This window comes from Plectropomus leopardus, chromosome 22, assembly GCF_008729295.1.
Source record: "Plectropomus leopardus isolate mb chromosome 22, YSFRI_Pleo_2.0, whole genome shotgun sequence".
NCBI classification, from domain to species: domain Eukaryota; kingdom Metazoa; phylum Chordata; class Actinopteri; order Perciformes; family Serranidae; genus Plectropomus; species Plectropomus leopardus.
This window is the reverse complement of record NC_056484.1, coordinates 15,478,778-15,498,407: the sequence shown is the minus strand read 5'-3', so window position 1 is coordinate 15,498,407 and position 19,630 is coordinate 15,478,778. Positions and strand designations below refer to the sequence as shown.

Here is a 19,630-nt window from a genome sequence, read left to right as displayed (position 1 = left end):
CACACTCCCGCACACACACGTATGCACTCTCTCCCCATCCATTTGGATGCAGCGGGTGAGTCTTCTCCTCCCTCTGGCTGACAGAGCGGGTGACAGGATGGTCGGACAGCACCAAGGTTAGCCAAGAACATGACCACTGTACAAAAGGCTTGCTTTGATAGGAGCTTGTTGTGCACAGTGCATCATGGGCCGAGACGAATGCCACCAATGCACGTTTTAAGCGACAAAGGTGAGTTTACATAGAAACAAAAACATTCAAATCCACACATTCATTGTTTTGATAGCATGAAAAAGAGGCGGGGGGGGGGGGGGGTGTAAAAAGCAGCATTGCTAATTAACACTAAGGTGCTGTATATGAGTACACCCAGTGTGCATACATTAACTTCCAGCCCTTTAGCAGGCTGTTGTTTTGCACTAATAATCACCAACACATAAACTTTTCCCCTCGACAGCCGACTGGAATTAAAATCAGCGATATCTGCGTCATGTAATTACAAAGCGTGGAAGAATCAAGGCGTGAAAACAAATGTGACTTCCTGGTGTGTATCTAGTTCTAACACATGGATTTAAACTATCAGGGACGTGTTAACAAAACTGTAAGGGAAAAAAAAAATTATTATTATCATTATGGCAATTTTCCTCAGTGACATGACTTTTTTTTTTAAACATTTGTCGCCTAGCAGAGGAAACATCACCAAGAACTTTGAAACATCATCAGGAAGCAGTGTGGCCTTATAACTGATCCCTTACTCCTCTCTGCATGTGTACATGTTAACAAGCCCCTTTGTCAGACTACTCAATATTCTCTTTTTCTAAAATATTTATAGGCAAAAGCAACATTTAAAGTGATAGCCAAAAATCCTGATATAGTTTGTGTCAATTTTATACCTGTGATTGGTAACTTAAAAAGATATTGTTTGTTATAAAGACAGTAGTATTTATGGCATTTAATAGAATGGACTGCCCCTGAATGAAAAAAAAAAGAAATCAAGGCCAAAGAGTCTCTAACGCAGCTGTCAATCACTGCTCTTGACCTGCAGTCAAACTGTCAAACTAGGCGGTGCTAATGAAATATAATTTGAGATTCTGTTATTGTTTCGCCTATTTCTTTCTTGCCTCAAAGATTTCAGACACATATTTTAGTATACTGTTTAGTTGTAAAATGAGAATGTTTGCTCTGGTTGGTTGGCAGAGCTTTGTTTGGCTCGACTGTTTTCAACATTACGACTAATAAACAGAACACTACAACATGATATAAACACGTAAGTTTAATGTGCAGCTGGAAAATGAGAACGACGGAGGGCTGTGCTTTGTTTGGCTCGACTGTTTTCAACTTAATGGCCGACCAAACAGTACACTAAAAAATAAAGTGACATATTTTAGTTTACCGTTTAGCGGTAAAATTAGATTGTTTAACGCTAACGCTACACTAAAATATCTTTCTTAAAAAAACTGTGGCGAGAAATAGGCAATGCAATGTCAGAATTTTGATTTATATTTGATCAGCACTTTTAAGTTTGAGAGTTTGAGGACAGTTCACGAGCAGCAATTGACATAATTGACTTTGCATTAGAGACTCCTGATCTCTGTTTGGTTGTTTTCATTCAATCATGATGGATTCTAGCAAATGCTATTAGAAGCACTACGAGAAGGAGGAAGATGAATTTTGTAACCACATATCTGTCAAAATGAATTACTATGTGAATATAGCCACAGTTTAATCAAGAAAAGGCCAAGATAAACAAAACAAAATGTAAATGCCACTGGGAAAATATTAGATAAATTGAGATTTTTGTTAATTTCCTCTCCGTTTTGGCAAAACAATTTAAGAGAAAAAATAAGAAGACATTTGTTTAAGAAAAAGCCCATTGTCTACAGAATGTCCATTGTAAATTAGACAACCGTGGAAAGGATAGTAAATTGGAGCGGACTTTTGTGTTTGCATGAATGGTTAGTGTGTGAGGGAGAAGACAAAGGAGTAGAGAAGCAACTGGAAAGACAATAAGGAGTAAATGGAAATCAAGTCCAAATGGCAGAGCTGTGAGCAGAAAGTACTTTATGGATGGTTGGAAGGATGGATGGATGGAGGCAAGGCAGATGACTCACCATCAATCCTGCTGACCAGCTCCTCCAGGGCCTTGACTTTCCTCTGGATGCCTGGCTGGGCAAATGTATAGTTGTCCTGAGGAGAAAGAAAATCAGACAGAGTCAATATGGACCAAGACTCCATCTAAAACAGTGGAAAAACCTAAAATACTTGGTCTGTAAAATGTAAGTTTTATACTTTAGACATTTTGCTGACTCCAAAGTAAACGGATGCAGAAATAAAGAACTGAAATAGGCTTCAAACACTACCGATAAATCATTACAAACAACAACAAGTAGCAGGAAGGTCACGCTAGTAAGTGGATAACACTCCTGTGAACCTGAAATGACCACATAACAAAAAGAGCAAGCAATAAAAACAAAAGCTAAGGAGATCAAGCAGATATTTTTATTACAGGAATTTTTTTCATATTTCTCTGTAATTTCTCAGACAAGCTGTGAAATTGATCCCTTGTTGAGCAAACTAACACGATTAGTTTTACGTCAACGTTTTGCAGCCACTTGGTGCGAGAGTCAGTGTATCATAGCGCACACGCAAAAGGGTTTGAAAGCTCCCATTTTTTACGTTGAGGATTCATTTTCAGAAAAGTGCAGTGCCATTTAAGATTTGAAGTGTTTGCCAGGGCCCATTTCACACCTCACACAAAGCCCGAGGCATCTTTAAAAACAGCAAATAGAGGAAATAGGCCGGTTAACGAACACTGGCATGACAAAACAGGTGCGGCTGTGGCCCTGAAGACAAAGTAGAGTGCTGACTGTGAATGTGGCTGGAGAACATAACACATGAGCCGTGAATCAGCGCCGGCCTTTTATTTGGCGTGAAGTGGTGGAAAAATAAAATATTCCAAAGAGCTGAAGGCCTTTATTTTACTACTGTCTCCCTCATGTTACTGTGGCTTATCTGGACTGAATAATGGTAGCTGATTGGAGGTGATGGTTATTGAGTACCATGCAGGAATGGGACAACACGGAAATACTGGTTGTATATTGTGAATAATGCTCAGTGTCTCTGAGGGGGTTTGTGTTGTAGTTTTGTAAACATGCTGCTCTTGAATAATAGCCTCAAGTGGGATTAATAAAGTTGTTTGAACTGAACTGAACTGAACTGAACTGAATTGAATTGAATTGAATTGAATTGAATTGAATTGAATTGAATTGAATTGAAATGAATTGAAATGGATTGAATTGAACTGAACTGAACTGAACTGAAAAATTATTGTCACAATTATCTTAGGGACATCAGATGCATCTAGCAGAGAAATTAAAAAATGAGCTCACAGATTCGTCTGGTTCCCAGGAAAGGGTCTGATGAGTCACAGAGAAGCCGGGTGTTATAAGATCTTTCCTCTTTTGTTCCCTTTCAGTCAACCAGCTCTGATGCAGCTTTGATAGCAAGGCCACTGCAGGCTCTCTGTACCGTAAGCTTGCTAGGTGTATCTTGACCGGTGTATGCTCGCCAGTACACAAGCCACAGTTGTGCAAAAAAACACTTCTGGTGAAGGCAATCACTTAGCCAGCAACTAGGAAGCACCCAGGAAGAATATCCAGCTCCAGTCTAAGGACAGTTTATCTTCTTAGCTGTAAGATTTAGTAATAAGCTTGTCTTCTGAAGTAAGAAGAAGTGATTAATGATGACTGAGGCTGTGGACATCAAACATTTAGACATTTTAATATATAGAACAATTTAAAGAAAATATTATAGGGCTATTTTTAGGGTATGACGACAATAACTGAACCTGAATATGATCACTTGAGTGGGCAGTGTCGGTCAGTTGAACTTGCAGAATACAATACATGTGAGAACAGTGCATAGGCATTTTGTGTGTGCGTGTACACTCAAACACACACACACACACACAACGAGGATTACGTTTCCTTGAGGGGTCATTTCAGTGTGGCTGGAGAACAGCTGATGTGGCAAACTATCCAACAGATGGAGAGAGGCAGAGAGATGAAGGGAGAAAATGAGAAGGAGAAAGAGAGGAGAGAGAAAGTAAGAGAGGGCGGACGGGGTGGAGGGGGAGAAGTCATTTAGCAATAAACAGCTCCGGTTGTCCTTCAGGTTCAGCAGAACCGAGGCGCATGTGTCCTCCTGAGTCCATCAGTGGCTGGCAGGGTAGAAACCGCATTCTCTCCTGCATTTTTTTTATTCCTCTATCTATAGCACCTCAAACCTTTTTCATCCCTCCAGAGCCTTGAAATGCGTCATTACTTCTTCCAAATTCTCAAGTCAATTATTAACGAATACACTAAGTGCAGCTAGATCGTTAAATTGGCCAGGGAGATACATGAGCTTATATTGTGGATACACTGGTTATAATGGGCTTTTTCCATATTCAATTACTTTCATACTTACAAAAACAAGTAACATGCATATGGAAATGTATATAGGCCAACAACTAGAAATTCAAAGTTATCATTAAAAACATCAACAAACTTCCTGTTGCTGCTGTTAGCTGCAAGCCACCATCAACTGATAAAGTGCACATGTATGTGTGATGATTGTGTGGAATAGCATACACTATGATTGGAACTCATAACCACAATTCATAACATAATTTCACAGTAAAGTAACTTATTTTAATTATTAGAGTAGAAATTACTCATTTGTGTGCAGTTGTTTTGTTTTTTCCTCCTTTTACCCCAGAACACCCATCAGGCCACAAACCCATCTCTACTTCATCACTGCTTTTTGTTTCGTACATTTCTACTCCATCTCCGCTCATCGTTTTTGTTCGACTTTTGTTATTTGTCAATATGTATTTGTATGTGGTCTCCACTTTGTCCTGATCTTCTCCTCCTCCTTGGCTCTCTCTCTTTCCACCACACGGGTGTTAATGTGGTTAGGTGCTTAGCAAGTGTGAGGGCCACTGCAAGTAATTACATTTGCATTATTGAAGCTGCTGGCTTTAATCAACTGCCCTTCCTGCGTGCTCTCTCTCTCTCTCTCTCTCTCTCTAGCTTCATCTGTCTTGTAGCATTTCTATATCTCCGCTCCACACCTACTATTCAAATGCTCTCTGGACCTCTCAACAATTGCTCACATTCTCTTTCGTCTTTTTTTTTCTCCATCAGTCTCTTTATTGCTTTTCAATCAGTTTTATTCTCACACTTATTCTCCCTCTGTATTTTGTCTCTGTCTTATATGTCTCACACTCTCCTGAGTTCATATCTCTCTGTCTGGCTGACTTCACATTTTTGCTTATCCCCATCTTTTCATCTATCTATACGTCTGTCACTATCTCACCCCCTCAACTTGTAAAATGATGGCTTGTATGGGGCACAAAGTTTGTTGTTGTTAAAGGTATGACTCATCATTTTTATTGCATTGGTTATTCAATATAATCTGTTTTTTTTTTTTTTTTTTAGTTTTTACATTTTCATCTCATCTCTTTTTTTTATATCTTATATTAAACATTCCCTTGAATATGGGGAGTTTTAGTTTTTGTATTACTCTGGTAAAATTACCAGTGGCATGTCTGGTTTGAATGGAACAAATACAAGCTGGAACTGGTAATTAGACAACTAAGGAGAGAAAATTAAAGAACTGAAATTTTTCTCTCTAATTAAAACATTTTTGGCTTTGTATGTACTTGTAATTGCAATATGCAATGCATTTTGTTGAATTCTAAAACATTAATGATGAAGTGCAAGACATATAAGCAGATGTCCATCCTACATTCAAGCCATTGGCAAACAAGTTTAAGGAATGTTGATTAAGCCTCAGTTGACTGAGATCAGTGCTAGTGAACGCTCTCTGTATGTTGTCATAAACTTGGAGTTTTGCACTCCAGTTTTAAAACATTTTCAAATCAGATTTTTGGAATGTTTTTTTTAATCATGTATTGTTTAGTTTAGTGTGTCTTACCATCACTATTGGAATCGAAGAGCACGAAACTAGCAGCAGAAAATCTATATGGCATGATATTAGGGAGTATTGGCAATAAACTTGAATAAATGCCATTTTTTAAGGAGAAAAGAGTTCATGTTTTCACAGCAGTAAAAAACATAAATTAGAAAGGTAATTATGATATATTTAGTATGGTATAAAGGCTTTTGAAGCAGTAACTGAAAAAAACATGTTTTTTCATGCTAAAGAGGTTATTTCTGCAGTTATTTGCTTAAATGAGTATGACTGAATTTTTGCTCATTCAAAGGCAGTGTAATGAGGGCCTTTATTTGAAACTGTTCAGTTTTTTTCAATGAGGATTTCTTTCTTTCCCAGGCATAAGAGGGGGAATACATAACAACAAAACAAAACAAATTGTTACTTTATTAGCCCAGAATTTCACAATTGATACATCCCTAAAATCAGTCCATCTATCTATCAAATAGTATATTCCTCCTTAGTTTATTTTAAGTCAGCTTTTACAATAAAGACTTTTACTTTTAATATTATTCCTTTGTGTTACTGTTGCTTCTCTAATTAAGGAGAGGATTTGCAAACATAATCACACCCAGTTTTTAAAAAAAAAGCAAAAAAAAAAAAAAAGACGAATGCATTTGAGGGTAAGGAGGTTTTCATGACTTTTTTGGTGCTTTTAGATGCTTTCTTTTGTAGCACACTTATCTCTCCCCTTACCCCTCCCTCTACTACCTTCTCTCTGTCTCACTTTCTTGCTCCCCCTTTTTCAAAGAATTCCAATATTTTATCTTTTTCCATACTGAATCCCTCTATATCTCTCCCCTTCTCATTTCTTTCTTTCTTCCCCCTCTCATCAACCTCTTGCTCTTCTCCTCTCCAACCTTCTGCTCTCCATTTCCTCATCTTTTTTTATCACTTTGGAGGTGCTAATGAGGCCAGACTTCACTAAGTGTTGTGAACATGCTATTATCTGTCCTCTGCTTTGTTTTGTTCTCCGGCGTTTCATTTGGTTCCATGCTGAACTGCATTTTTATTTGATTGCTGTTCAGTCAGATGTTATTTTTTTACTTGAGACACATTTGTGACACAGGGAAGACACTAAAAGGAATTTTCTCTCATTTTTCCTCTTTTCTTCTGCATATTTATTCCTCTTCTTTCATTTTTTCTCTTTTTACTTTCATTTTTAAACCACTTTTCACATTTCTTCACCTCCTCTCCTCTTCTGCATCTCTCTCCATCTCTCTACCTTTCTCTCTCTCTCCTCCTTTATTCCTTTATCCAGTTATTTTTCTCCCTTCTTATGGCCGTCCTCACTCACTTCCCTTCTTTGTCAAATCCAATATGTCGGATCTTTGATCAGCTGAGGCAACAGGAGGAAATCAACTCTCGCTTCTTCATTATTCATACATTCCCCTCTCCTCCCGCCATCTGTCCATCCAATACATCTGACCCTGCGAGTAAGTGCAACTGCCCCGTTTCACCCACATGAACCGGCAGACACGCGGCACGCAAACATGAAATCACTGTCTCTCTTTCTAGGCCAGGTGTCAACAGCTCTCGTTCTCTCTCTCTTTGTTCACCACGTCTCTCTGTCTCTCTCCCTCACAGTCAGCTGAATCAATAGCTCCTCTTCACCTCTCAGTCCATTCTATTAGAGACAACAATAGCTCCGCGCTGGACTAAGATTGCCTCCTATTGTGGCACCGGATGTCTATCAGCGAGCTGGACAGAACCAACACAACAAGGCTGTGAGGGTATGTGTACGTGGTAGAGAGAGAAAGAGACATAAGGAAGGAGAAGAGAGAGTGAGAGAGATGACAGGTCAAGATAAAGGGCAGACAATAAACTGAAGGACAGAGCAAAGATCTGTGATTCTCTGGTTTGTGTGTGTGTGAGGAGCCGAAAGTGATTGCATGAGGGAGATGACAGGTTGCGATAAGGTGTAGACAAAGGTGTAGACAATTACAGTTGTTCAGAGCTACGGGCTGGCCAGATTTCATTCTGTTGCTTCAAGTGTTTTTGTGTGAACATCTCTGGCCTAGTCGGAGGGCAGTAAACTTTAATGTGTACTGGCAGCACAAGAGGTGAGATAATGATAAAGTTTGAGAAAGAATAGGGCAGCTGGCCAAGCTGAAGCAATGGAATAAAGACAGGATTTAGGGATGTCAACAGTTAACCGTTAATCATTCAACAGCCAAGAATTCAGTTAGTTAGTAAGAAAGTAAGTGATTGGTTAAGACATTAAGAAATGAAGTAAGTAAGTTCAGAAACACTGTGCCCACCCTTGGGTCTCCCCTAAGGTCGCCCTGGTAGGTAAGCAGCTCAACTTTGAGCCACAAAAGCCCTTTACAGGAGTCCCACACATTTTTCAGGACAGAATTTCAAAACATTTTTATGACTTTTCAAGGGCCTATAACACTGCCTGGTGTTTTACGGACATTTAAAACTATTCAAACATTAATTTCACACTATTCATTTCAGCGAGCTGGCAAATCTAAATGGGAGAGACAGAGTGTGGAGAGAAAATGGAGAAACGTACGTGAAATGTCACGTATTGTCACATTTTAGAGCCGTGTTAGACCGACAGCTGCTGAATAGAAATTTGCAGTTGCGTTACACTGCGCAGAAGGTTACACACAACAAAATTCCATGATTTTTCCACAGCTTTCAGTAACTTTTCCTAATTCTATGAATTTCCAGGCCAGGAAAATGTAATTGTGAAAGTCCATGACTTATCCGGGTTTTCCATGACCATGGGAACACAAGCTTTTTTTAATGTTCACTACTGTTAACTCTGTAAGAAGTGTCAGCAAAACTGGTGTTGCTAATATAGTTAACAATGCGAAAGGAGTACTGCAGCTCAAAAATGAAGCCACTTGCTGACAGGGAAAACCTGGGGGGAGAGACAATGTTTTTGCATCATTACTACCGGTACTGAATGCCACCTCTGACTGGCTTAAGCTTTGAAATGTTACACTAAAGCTCACCCCGTCAAGGGAGTGCCGGACCAAAAGTAAAGGCCTCTTGTATTCAACAGGTGGATATTTAAGTGGGTATCCAATAAAATGTATGTTTTGACAAACTGTAGTGTTAAACCTGGGTTTGCTGTTCTTTGGTTAAAATTATGGTTATATTCATTTATGTGAAAAGTGTATCTGATAACTAAAAAAATAAATAAATAAAATCCCACATCTGAACGTTTTATTTAGAGCAAGAAAAACATCTATCCAGTATCAAGTAAATAAAATATATGTGATATTATATTGTGATAAATTTGAATAAGCTATTGTGTAATTTGCTAATTTTATTTCTTTCTCAAAACATTTTTTTTATTTTTTTTTATTTCAAGCCGCATACCCTGGGCAGTTAAGCGTGACTGGGCCAAAGACATGAGTCAACACAGCATCTGCTCCTATCTCATGATGCAACATAAGATTACTGTCATGTCTGTGGTAATATCCTACATATTGGTGAATTTGGATATGTCTTATGAAATTAAACACAGTATGCGTTTACTGTCGACATTCAGGCATTCCCCAGGGACCTCCTTGACGCCTACATCCCCAGAGCTTCAGAGAGCCAGGGGAGGTGTCAGATCTGTGCAGAGCAACGAAACAAAAACATCAACACATCTCCACCATTGTGATAACAGCATTCAAAACACAAGTTTTACTCTCAGTAGTTTCTGTGACATTAGAGATGTGTTCAAAATAAGTAAAGTCATGCAATGCCACTGTTTCTATATTTCAGTGTGGATTTGTAGTTTGCAGTTTAGCATTAGTGGGTTAAATAATAGGGCGCGATTACACAATGTGTCAATACTGAGTGCTTTCTGATTTCAACGCGTCAGGGACGCAGGGTACGTAGCTAGCAACATCAATGCGTAACTGTACAATACAATAATGTTTTTTCAGATATACTGGAGAAGCTTTTTCTAAGAGGTGAGGGAAAGCTCAGCTGTAAAAAGCTGGTCACCTGGTTTCTCAAATCCCTACTCCAATTACAGAAACCCCATTTCTCATATATGTGACATTTAAGAAATAAGGTCAATGCAGAAAGCAGAGTGTAACCTGGTTAATGTAAATGCACAACCTCAGTCTGTGTCTCCTGAACACTTAACTGTGAGGAGAACACGGGGCCAGACGCCATTTTTAACACAGGGAAACATCTCGTACATCTTCAACACCTTTGAATTGCCTTATTCATAACATATTTGTTGTGAAGCGGCCTGTTTACCCAAGAGCAAACCAATACTTATTACTTAGAGCGGTAAATGTAAAAGCTTTTTTGTTATATCAGAAGGAAGTAACTGTCACAGAGAGTTAACCAGCACTTTGAGACTGCCTTGGAGTATGAATTGTGGTTTATACAAAAACCTGCCTTGCCTTACATGACCCCTAATGTGATCAACACCACTTGCTTCTCTGCTAACAATATTTTCATCCAGCATAAGGGTGCACACTCTTTCCTTTATGCCATTCTTATTACATGAATGTCTCCTTCCATCCTTCCTGTGCCTGATTTTCCAGCCTCAGCCTTTATTCTAACCCCCCCCCCCCCCAGCAGCTGTTACTGCCTCCCTCTCCACTGACCTGTGTGTAAGCTCGCTTGGCTAACAGGATATAACTTAATCTGTGAAAGAAAGCAAGATGAAGAAGAGGAAAGAAAAAAATAAATAAATATAGAGGGAGGTGGAGGTGTTAAGGTCTAAGTTGTTTTCGAACACTGGCTACATTTACATGCACACCAATAAGGCTTGGAGGACAGACAATACAAACACATGTACAAACAAGCTGTCAAGCATCATATACACACACACACCAGCTGGCAGATCACTCCTCTATGTGTGTGTGTGTGTGTGTGTGTGTGTGTGTGTGTGTGTGTGTGTGTGTGTGTGTGTAGGCGGTGGATTGAGTGACAGCCCAAGGTGACAGTAGAGAACCCTTGGGGGAAACCAGAACAGGACACGGCGTCTGGTTCGCTCTGGCTACCGTCTGCTAGACGTCGGTCCTCGGACCCCCGTTCCCATCCGAGGGAGAGCCCAACTCTAGCTGGCACCACGGAAACAGATGGTTACCTTGACAATGAGCAGGCACGCTTCGATTGGCTCGTGCTATGAGGGAGGGGCTGGCGGCTGCTCAGACAGAGCTGATGGCCATTTCATCTTTGTGTGTTTTAGATGAATTAAATGCAGTTTATTTATCTTGTTGGTGACTGAACTACAGAGGGTTTACCATAATGCAGTTTCTTTAAATACTTTTTAGGCTGTTTTGGCCTTTTTTAAAAGTAAAGAGATAAAAATGAAAGGAGGGAGAGAGAGAGGGCACGACATAAAGCAAAGGGCCTGGAACCCCGAGCTGCTGCTGAGAACTTAGCCTATATTTGGCTTACGCTTTACCATTTGAGCTACCAGGGCGCCCAAACATGACACAAGTTAGTGATAAAATAATATAATTAACTTGGGTCCAGCTGATATAAGCCTGTGACCTAAGCTATAAGAGTATTAAAAATATCATTTTATTATTAAATAGCATGATAAACTATAATATTTTGGTCCAAAATTGTCATACGTTTAAAAATAAATGACTTTTTTTTTTTACTACAAGAACCCCTCACTAAAGTTGGTACCTAAAAATGTTGCTTTACAGCAGAAAGCTGTTTTGTTTTGTTTCTTTTTTTAATTTATTATTTAGCTTCATTTTATTAGCATTATTTTTTATTTGCTTTTTTTCTCTTCTTCATTTTGCCTCATACTGCAAATTTTCGCAAAGAGTGGTACAATAAAATGCATTGGACTCAGTCCGCAAGGGTTCTGTGCGCAACAATTTTCATGACATGACAGATTAAAAGACATAAAAAGCATACAAAAAATGTGGACTTTGTGCGCAATGGTCTTTAGTACTGTATACTTCTGAAAAGCTGCAAAATGTTATTGTTGCTCGGCCATCTGTCAAACTGTCCGGCTGAAAAGCTATCTGAAAAAAAAAAACAGAATGAATATAAATATCCTTCATGTCCTCCACTCTGCGGCTATAAATAAGAATGACTCTGAAGTTAAATTAAAAGTTACAACAGCGTGTCTGATGAATAATATCAACATTCCCTTCCAAGTTTGCAGCAGACGATTACATTCGAACCAAAAAAGGGTCAGAGACATTTTCCTGTTGGACCCCCATTTGTCAAGACTGCTGTTGAAATAAAATAAGTTCAGATCCCAGGGCGAAATTACATTTCTCAAAGTTAGGTCGTGGACTGGAAAAATGCATTTAAGAGCCCCTGCTGTAAAAAGGCATATCTGCAGAATTAACATAAAAGGCAGGTTTTCATCTGCTGCCTTTAAAACTGAGAGCCCTCGGGGGTGTGCTGGCGGAATAATGGACTTTTTAAACTTTTTGACTTCATTTCCCTCCCTGGGCATGGCAGGTGAGACACTGGCTCGCTGACAGCACATAGTCGCTGCACACTGAGAGCAGCAGTGCACTTTCAGCTGTCTATACCTGTAAAATGCAACATAGATTAAATTACTGAGGCTTTAAGTGACTGTTTTAACTGCAGAGGTTACTGATATATTATGGTTTGGGATTAACAGGACATGTTTAAATCAACAGCGCGATACTGGGCAGAGATGACGGCTCCATTTAAATTCATTGAAACAGGCAGACATGAAACCATTTTAACAAGTTAAATTAGCAAAGTTAGCCAGAGGCGCTGTCCAATTTAGCACAGTACAAGACTAATTGGCTGCTGGAGAGACTGGGGTAACATTGGGGTCAACTTAACGGAGGTGTGTCTCAAATGGGTAGACATACAGATCTCTAGAAATTCCATTACCTTTTCTGTCCATTTATTTTATGTCTAGAGGACGAGAGTCGTGGCTAAAAGCACATTAATAGATCACATGGCTGGATAATCATAAACAATAATAAACACTGGCCGATTTGAACAGGACTAATGTGAACCTTTCCAGTCCAGTATCTCGGGCAGTTCAGCCATGTTTTTCTGATCATGTCAGAACTAGATGTGGCCATCGTGCGCCTGTTTGATGTGTAAATGGGCTTGTGGAGAGCTGTGTGCTGTTATCGTGTTGATGCTGTCGTAACACACACACACAGACACAAACACTACATGCTTGTTCATTTAACAGAGTGTTAAAGGTCATGCCAGGACAGAACAATGCCTGTCTTCACTCATTTAGTCCTGAAACTGTCACTCACTGTCTGCTAAAGCAACTGGAGGGAAGTGTGCAGCATGTTGTGCTGGTGTGTGGGTGTGTAGTCCTGGATTCCAGCCTAGACAACAGCTTTAATTTCATTAATAATACACACAAAAAAAATGTTGCTCTCTAGTCTTGACGCATTTAAAGGGGGATCCAATGATGTAGCAATTTAGTGCTTTGGGAGTGCGAGGATCAACACAAAATAAAACACCATCCTACAAAAAACTCATTTGTACAGGTCCTTCTGATTTTGACATGAGACTCTTGCTTGAAATCGATACATTTTTAAGAAAATAAATAGTTCTGATCCTCGATTATAATTGGCTGTTCAAAGCCGGTGTAAAATACTTTATAAACACACAGCTGTAGCCGCATTAGGATTTCACTATTACTGCATCAATTAGTCACCAAGCTGCAACCTCCAAGGCTAAAAAATGAAGCCAGTGTGGAGGTGCCAAATATTGCTGTCTCTGAAAATCCACCTGAGGTGCCTATGGTAAAGGGATACTTCACACAAAAATGAAACTTCAGTCATTATCTCCTCACACTCATGCAGAAATGGAAAGTCAGGTGAAGTTTTGTAGTCCACAAAACACTGCTGGAGGTTCACAGGGAAAAGGCGTTACACATCTCCCAAAGAACTGAAGCATATAGTGACAAGGTTTCAATCATTGGCGCCATGTTTTTATGTTTTTAGCTTTGTGGTGTTGACACACAGACCGCAGCATACAGACTGCAGCACCATGCACATCTTGTTTTTTTCTTTTTTTCTATCTTTCTTTGTCTTGTTGATGTGTTTAAAGACGTCTTTATAATCGGTACGTCCTGTTTCTCTATTCTTTTGCACAGTTGTATGTTAGGAAGCCTTGTATAACATGTAGGCCAAGGCACTACGGATGAAAAATAGCAACCTGGAATTTTTTATACTTTGTGTATTGATTAATTTGGACTGGCCCTATTTAATTAAACTAAACTAATGAAATGTTACTTGAGGCTGCGGTTTTCCATTCCCTGTTTTGCCAAACAGCCCCCCTCAGCTGTTCTCAAATCACTGTAAACCACAGCCTCTTGTGGCTTACTGCTTAACTCTAACCCATGTACCTCTTATCCCAGCCTGCTGCTCCAGAGGAGGGGGCTGCAATGCTGCCAATTAAAACAGCAGCTCATTAGAGAAGCTGCTTAAGTGAACTGACAGCCAAAATAGCCTGTTCACTTTTAGGTGGGAGAGATGTAGTTAATGGCCAATTTACTGTATTAAAAAATAAAGAAAACTTTCAAAAACATTTCCACTGTACACCAGGTAATTATACAGGACCACAAGAAAACCACACCAGCTGTGTTTCATGGATAGATGGGGGGGGGGGGGGGGGGGTTCTTCACAAACTTCCCCAACCATGCTTTCAAAGCTCCCATTTATGACTTTCCTCTGCATAGTCATGCAATTAAACGCCTTTAAATATTTCACACAAATTGGTGCGACAAACAGTGTGGCGCCAGTTCAGCAGATACTGGATACACACTGGACATATAAGGTGCTTAAAAGGCAGTGAGCAAATGTAATTGCATGGGCAGACTCCCTTTCTCTGTAACCCCCAGACCTCCACCTTCAGGCCCTCAGTTAAGTGTAATAGTGTATAGTGGATGTGAGAGGGTTTGAGACGAGGTCAGAGCAAGGATCACCAACTAATTACGGTGCTGAGGCACTCAGCCTCCGTCAGATTGTTTAGAAAGCATTAGGGGGGAAACATGGGCTTCCCTGGTGCATTGCACGTAATTAGTTTGGAGCCAAGGTCACAAACAAACACAAGCACGGGGACAAACAACATCCGTACACTTGCAAAAGCGTACACAAAGACACACACTCTATTCTTCTCTCTTACTTCCTCTGCTCTCGAGCTTCTCTCTTGTCTTGCTCTCTCAGGGGCAACAAGGCACGGCGTCTATTAATTTCCTAAATGAATAGCCGGCCAATTGATAGTTATTTATGGATCATCACACTTTATGCACAACACATGCTCCTTACTATTAATTACCTTTAGTGTGGGGCCGGGCGATATATTGAGTTCCACAATACGGAGTATGTTTTTAATGCATAGATGTATTAACAGGGTGTCTACAGATATCTGACACTTAAATTTAACAGTTTTAAAGAGCTTTTTCAAGATAGTTTACGTCTTTCTGGACTAATAACTTCTTTGTATTTAAGCAATACAGGTATAAATCAAGTACAGATATATATATGTGGTCATGTACAGAGAGAGGTTTTATGTAAGAATATGCTAATTAGAGTAAATTAGGTTAATCTACATTGTGCTAACAAGTTAGTGAAAGCATGAAATAGAAAGACAGTATTAGGTTCAGTGGCAGGTTTAAAGATTTGTAACATCTTAAAAACTGATCATAGTACTACAGATTTTCACTCATTTTGACATAAAGAACTCAAAAAATGGATAAATGAAATCAGTTCAAACATTTGTGGCAATCGAGATGTCACAGATTCAAATTTAAGGCCATTTATTGACCTTTTAAGTCAAGGTGAAATAAAAAATGGCCTTTGTGACTCTTTCAGATGGCATCCTCTGACATTTTTACCTCCTTAATAACATATGCTGTAAAAAATAACAAAAAATCAATTCCTTCATATCAAAATCCAATTATGTTTTCTTCCTTTAAAACAAAATATAACATGTGCCTAAACAAGCTAATACCAACCAATTTCAACCAATAGTATCACAGCATCCAACAGGTCAATCTGCAGATTTAACTTGCATAGAGCTAAGAGTAAGTTAGCCAGCTAGCAATAAGCATGCTATGCTGTAATGTCTCCCTGTTGCCCAAATTACTGTCATTACAGTTAGCTGTCAAATCAAATGTGAAGGTTATGATTTAAATCCCTCTTGTAACTGTACACCAAACACATATTTCATTTAACTCAAATATACTTCACAGTAGAGAAGATAAAGATGCTCTAGTTTCAGTTTCTTTGGAATTTTACAGCCTAATATTCATAAAAAAAATTGAATTTAAGACATTTAAGACTTTCTAAGGACCTGCAGAAACCCTGATTACACAGCGTAAACTAACAGCAATGAGCCATTAAAACCAACTTTCTCACTAAAACAGCACACCATCGAGACACGTAGAGTGCATATTTTACCCCTAAAGCACTAATATCCATAAAAACAATAAGCCTATTGCCTAATCAATACATTTAAAGACTAACGGCCGTGGCCATTCTCCAAAGTGTTACTTTAGATTAGGGTCATTGACCCGGCCGGGGAGACTTGGCAGATGCTTCTTTAACTGCGCCAGGAAACAATAATTATAGTAATTGTGCTAAAACATGGATCACAGAGACAACCAGTGACACTCAGGCCACAACCATTAGAACCAATCAGACTTTCAAAATTAACAGTTAGTCAAAAGGTATCAAGAATGTTTGTTTCATGATGAGACAAAACGTTTTTTTCAAATGTGCTGACAGCACAAATAGCATCTACAAGGTAAAAACTACTGCCTCAGAATGTGTGCTTTTACAGAAAGATATGGTGAAAAGATATTTTTAGGGCTAAGGTAGAATTGAGGATGGTTGGTTACAATGATAGTGTTGAAGGCAAATCTACCGCCAGCCCAGGCAGGCACGTTTAGAATTGACAGATGGCTCAACCATGACTGCTGAGAGCAAGGCCGATTAAGAGAGCTGGTGGGCAAAGGGGTTTTTGGAAGAAATGATGAAACAAAATGAAGTTTGGTGCTGCGGTCTGTATGCAATTATCTGCTCTCCAGACACTCAGACCTGCTTTAGAATATGCAAGACAATCACATTTCTTAAACCCACACTGAAAAGCAGTCATACATAATGCTCACAATGTCGGAGACATCCTGCAGGCTTTGAGACAGACAGGAGTGTCAAACCATCAGAGCTTCGACGTATGACACTTTGCATACAAACAATTATCTGCAGCTGTACATCATGCACACATACACTAAACAAAAATACATGTACATTAAAAATTCTTCATCAGAAATGTGCTGATGTAAGCACTGGACAATGATTACATGATAAACTCTTACGGACGGTAAAATGGTATGAAATACTACCCAAATGATCAAATATTTGGCAACAAAGGTCTCATAAGGAAGTTGGCGTAGATGTTGCAATAGCATCTGTTATATCAGACCTATTTGTCAAAAGAACAAAAAGCAGCATTGAAGGCTCTTCTCGATAGAGGAGATGTTTTTTGCTCTTCTCCCGACAATGACAATGACGAGCCCCTTTTCCACTGCACAAAAAAAAAGCCTCCAACACCTGCAAACCTCTGGCTTTTTAATTTTATAGTAAAGGTATTACTAAGCATTAACAACCATGTCAAATGACTCTGCAGTAGTCATGGGTATTTATGACCGACTGTCACTAATTATCATCCGTCTACACCTCAGCGGCGCTCGAACATCGATCCAAATTAATCTGTGCCGAGTTTGAAAGAGAGACTGAATAAGTAAGAGATGTTGAAAAAGAAGTAACCACAATAAAGTTTTCAGAGATCTCTGTCCATGCTGCTTTCTACTGTTTAGTTCTCCGGCCTGTCTGTGACGTTGAACGTGACAACCCAAAAAAATAAATGAACACACAGAAAAGCATACTTGTCTGCTATTCGCAATGAACAAAGGAGTCTAATTTTTTAGCGGTTTTACCCATGTTTAAATAACCCACTTACATGCACCTGGTTTGGTGTATTGAAAGTCCAAACAGCTTCAAATGATTCTGAGTAATAAACCTTCTGGTGCATCAAGTTAGCTAACTAAAGGAGCTCAAAACAATCAACAATATAAAGACACTTTTTGCTATCTTCTTGTGTACAAATAGAGGCGTTTGTGCAACTAAGACTGTCCCCTGGTATGTTAACCAGTGCATCACCCCTCCTGTAATGTCATGCAGTTGCAAGTGCTGCTAATATGACTGAAAATCAACACCTCAGTGTGCAGCTGTACGCAACTTCCAGCCACATTCAGCTAACTGTTTGGGATAAACGGTTTATGTGGCTGGGAGATCTCACCCTTGGGTTGTCGTCTGACCAAACTCATATAGAGCTGCAGAAACACTGTATTTGCTATGCTGCAAAACACTTACTGCCAAGTGCAAACAGGTGGAGAGCTGATGTAAACAAGTGGCGGTGAGAGGAACACTTATCTCTATTAAGACCAGATCAGAGACCCATACAGAAAAAAGCTTTCAAAGAGCACTGAAGAGAGTTAAGAAATGTGGAGGGAGAAAAGACGAACAGGGCGGTGAGAGACTGAGCATGTACAGTCTTGCTTGTATACAAGTACAAAAAAACCCTACGTGCGTATTTTTTGATCAGACTTTGTTCTAAGAAAGCCTACGTCTTTTCAACGCACACACATGCTTACCTGGATGCCGTCCAGGAGTTTGCTCATGCACCAGAAGCTGTCAGCCTCGATGTTCCTCAGAGCCTCTTCCTGCAGACTGGACACGTCAAAGTTTTCCACCTCCTCCTCTAGAGAAGACAAAGGAGAACACAGAGGGTGAGAAATAAACAGTGCAGGGGGGAGGGATGGACAAAGAGAGGGAGACAGGTGAAGGGAACAGTTTAAGAAAGGGGGGAAAAGAGAGAGAAAAAGAAGCACTTCAGGTCTACCAGCACAGCAGGAGCTGTGTCGTTAGCCCACCACTCAGACAGGGGAACAAGGACATCAAGGTGCGGTGGGAGGACAAATCCAGCGTGGAGAGTGTGAGAAAGTGGAGAGCTAAGGGTGGTGGGTTATGAAAGAGATGTATAAAAAGGAAGGAAGACGCTGACAAATTGGGAGCACAAGAACAAAAGAGGGATGAAAAGATGGAGGCAGTGTGCCACTGAGCGTGTAGGAAGAAAATAAAACAGAGCAGCCAATTGATTACCATCTTAAAAAACAGCAGTTCAACCTTTTTCCATGGCTACTTTGAACATTCAGATAATGTCACCCTGTCTCTGTGCACACAGTATAATAAGAACTTGATACATCGCAGCCAGTGAGCTTGTTTCTCGGAAAAACAAAAGAAATGATGCAACATTTGCTCTGTCTTCTTGAGTTCAAATTACCACTACGAATCACTGTCATTGACTATTAAAAAGAGTTGCCTTTAGACTGCCAATGTAATCTTTTATCATATTCACAGTATAATTCGATAATTCTACACAATATTTTTGTTGGTATTTGTTTAATTTTTATGATTTCATTTCAAATTCATTGTTAAGGCCATTTGTAAACTGCTATTAAAATGAGTACAAACGAAATTGCGAGGAGAGAAGGAAAGAAGGAAGTAGGACTATATGTCGTAGAAATAATATACAAATATTTTCAGGCTATATCGCCACGCATGATATATATGTCAATATTCTGAAATTTCTTATAAACTACTGTAGAAAACTGAAATAATAAAC

The 19,630-nt window shown here is 39.5% G+C and overlaps 1 protein-coding gene across 2 annotated transcripts in view; it reads right to left on the bottom strand.

Annotated features, from left to right (window-relative positions):
- tbc1d22a (TBC1 domain family, member 22a) overlaps positions 1-19,630 on the bottom strand; it is a 157,703-nt gene that overhangs the window by 58,972 nt on the left and 79,101 nt on the right. For both annotated transcript variants that reach the window (XM_042511041.1, XM_042511040.1), the window contains exons 10-11: positions 18,600-18,706; positions 2,107-2,182 (exon numbers count right to left, since the gene is read on the bottom strand). In XM_042511041.1, the coding sequence (XP_042366975.1) occupies positions 2,107-2,182; positions 18,600-18,706 (183 nt within the window). The remainder of the gene's footprint in view (positions 1-2,106; positions 2,183-18,599; positions 18,707-19,630) is intronic.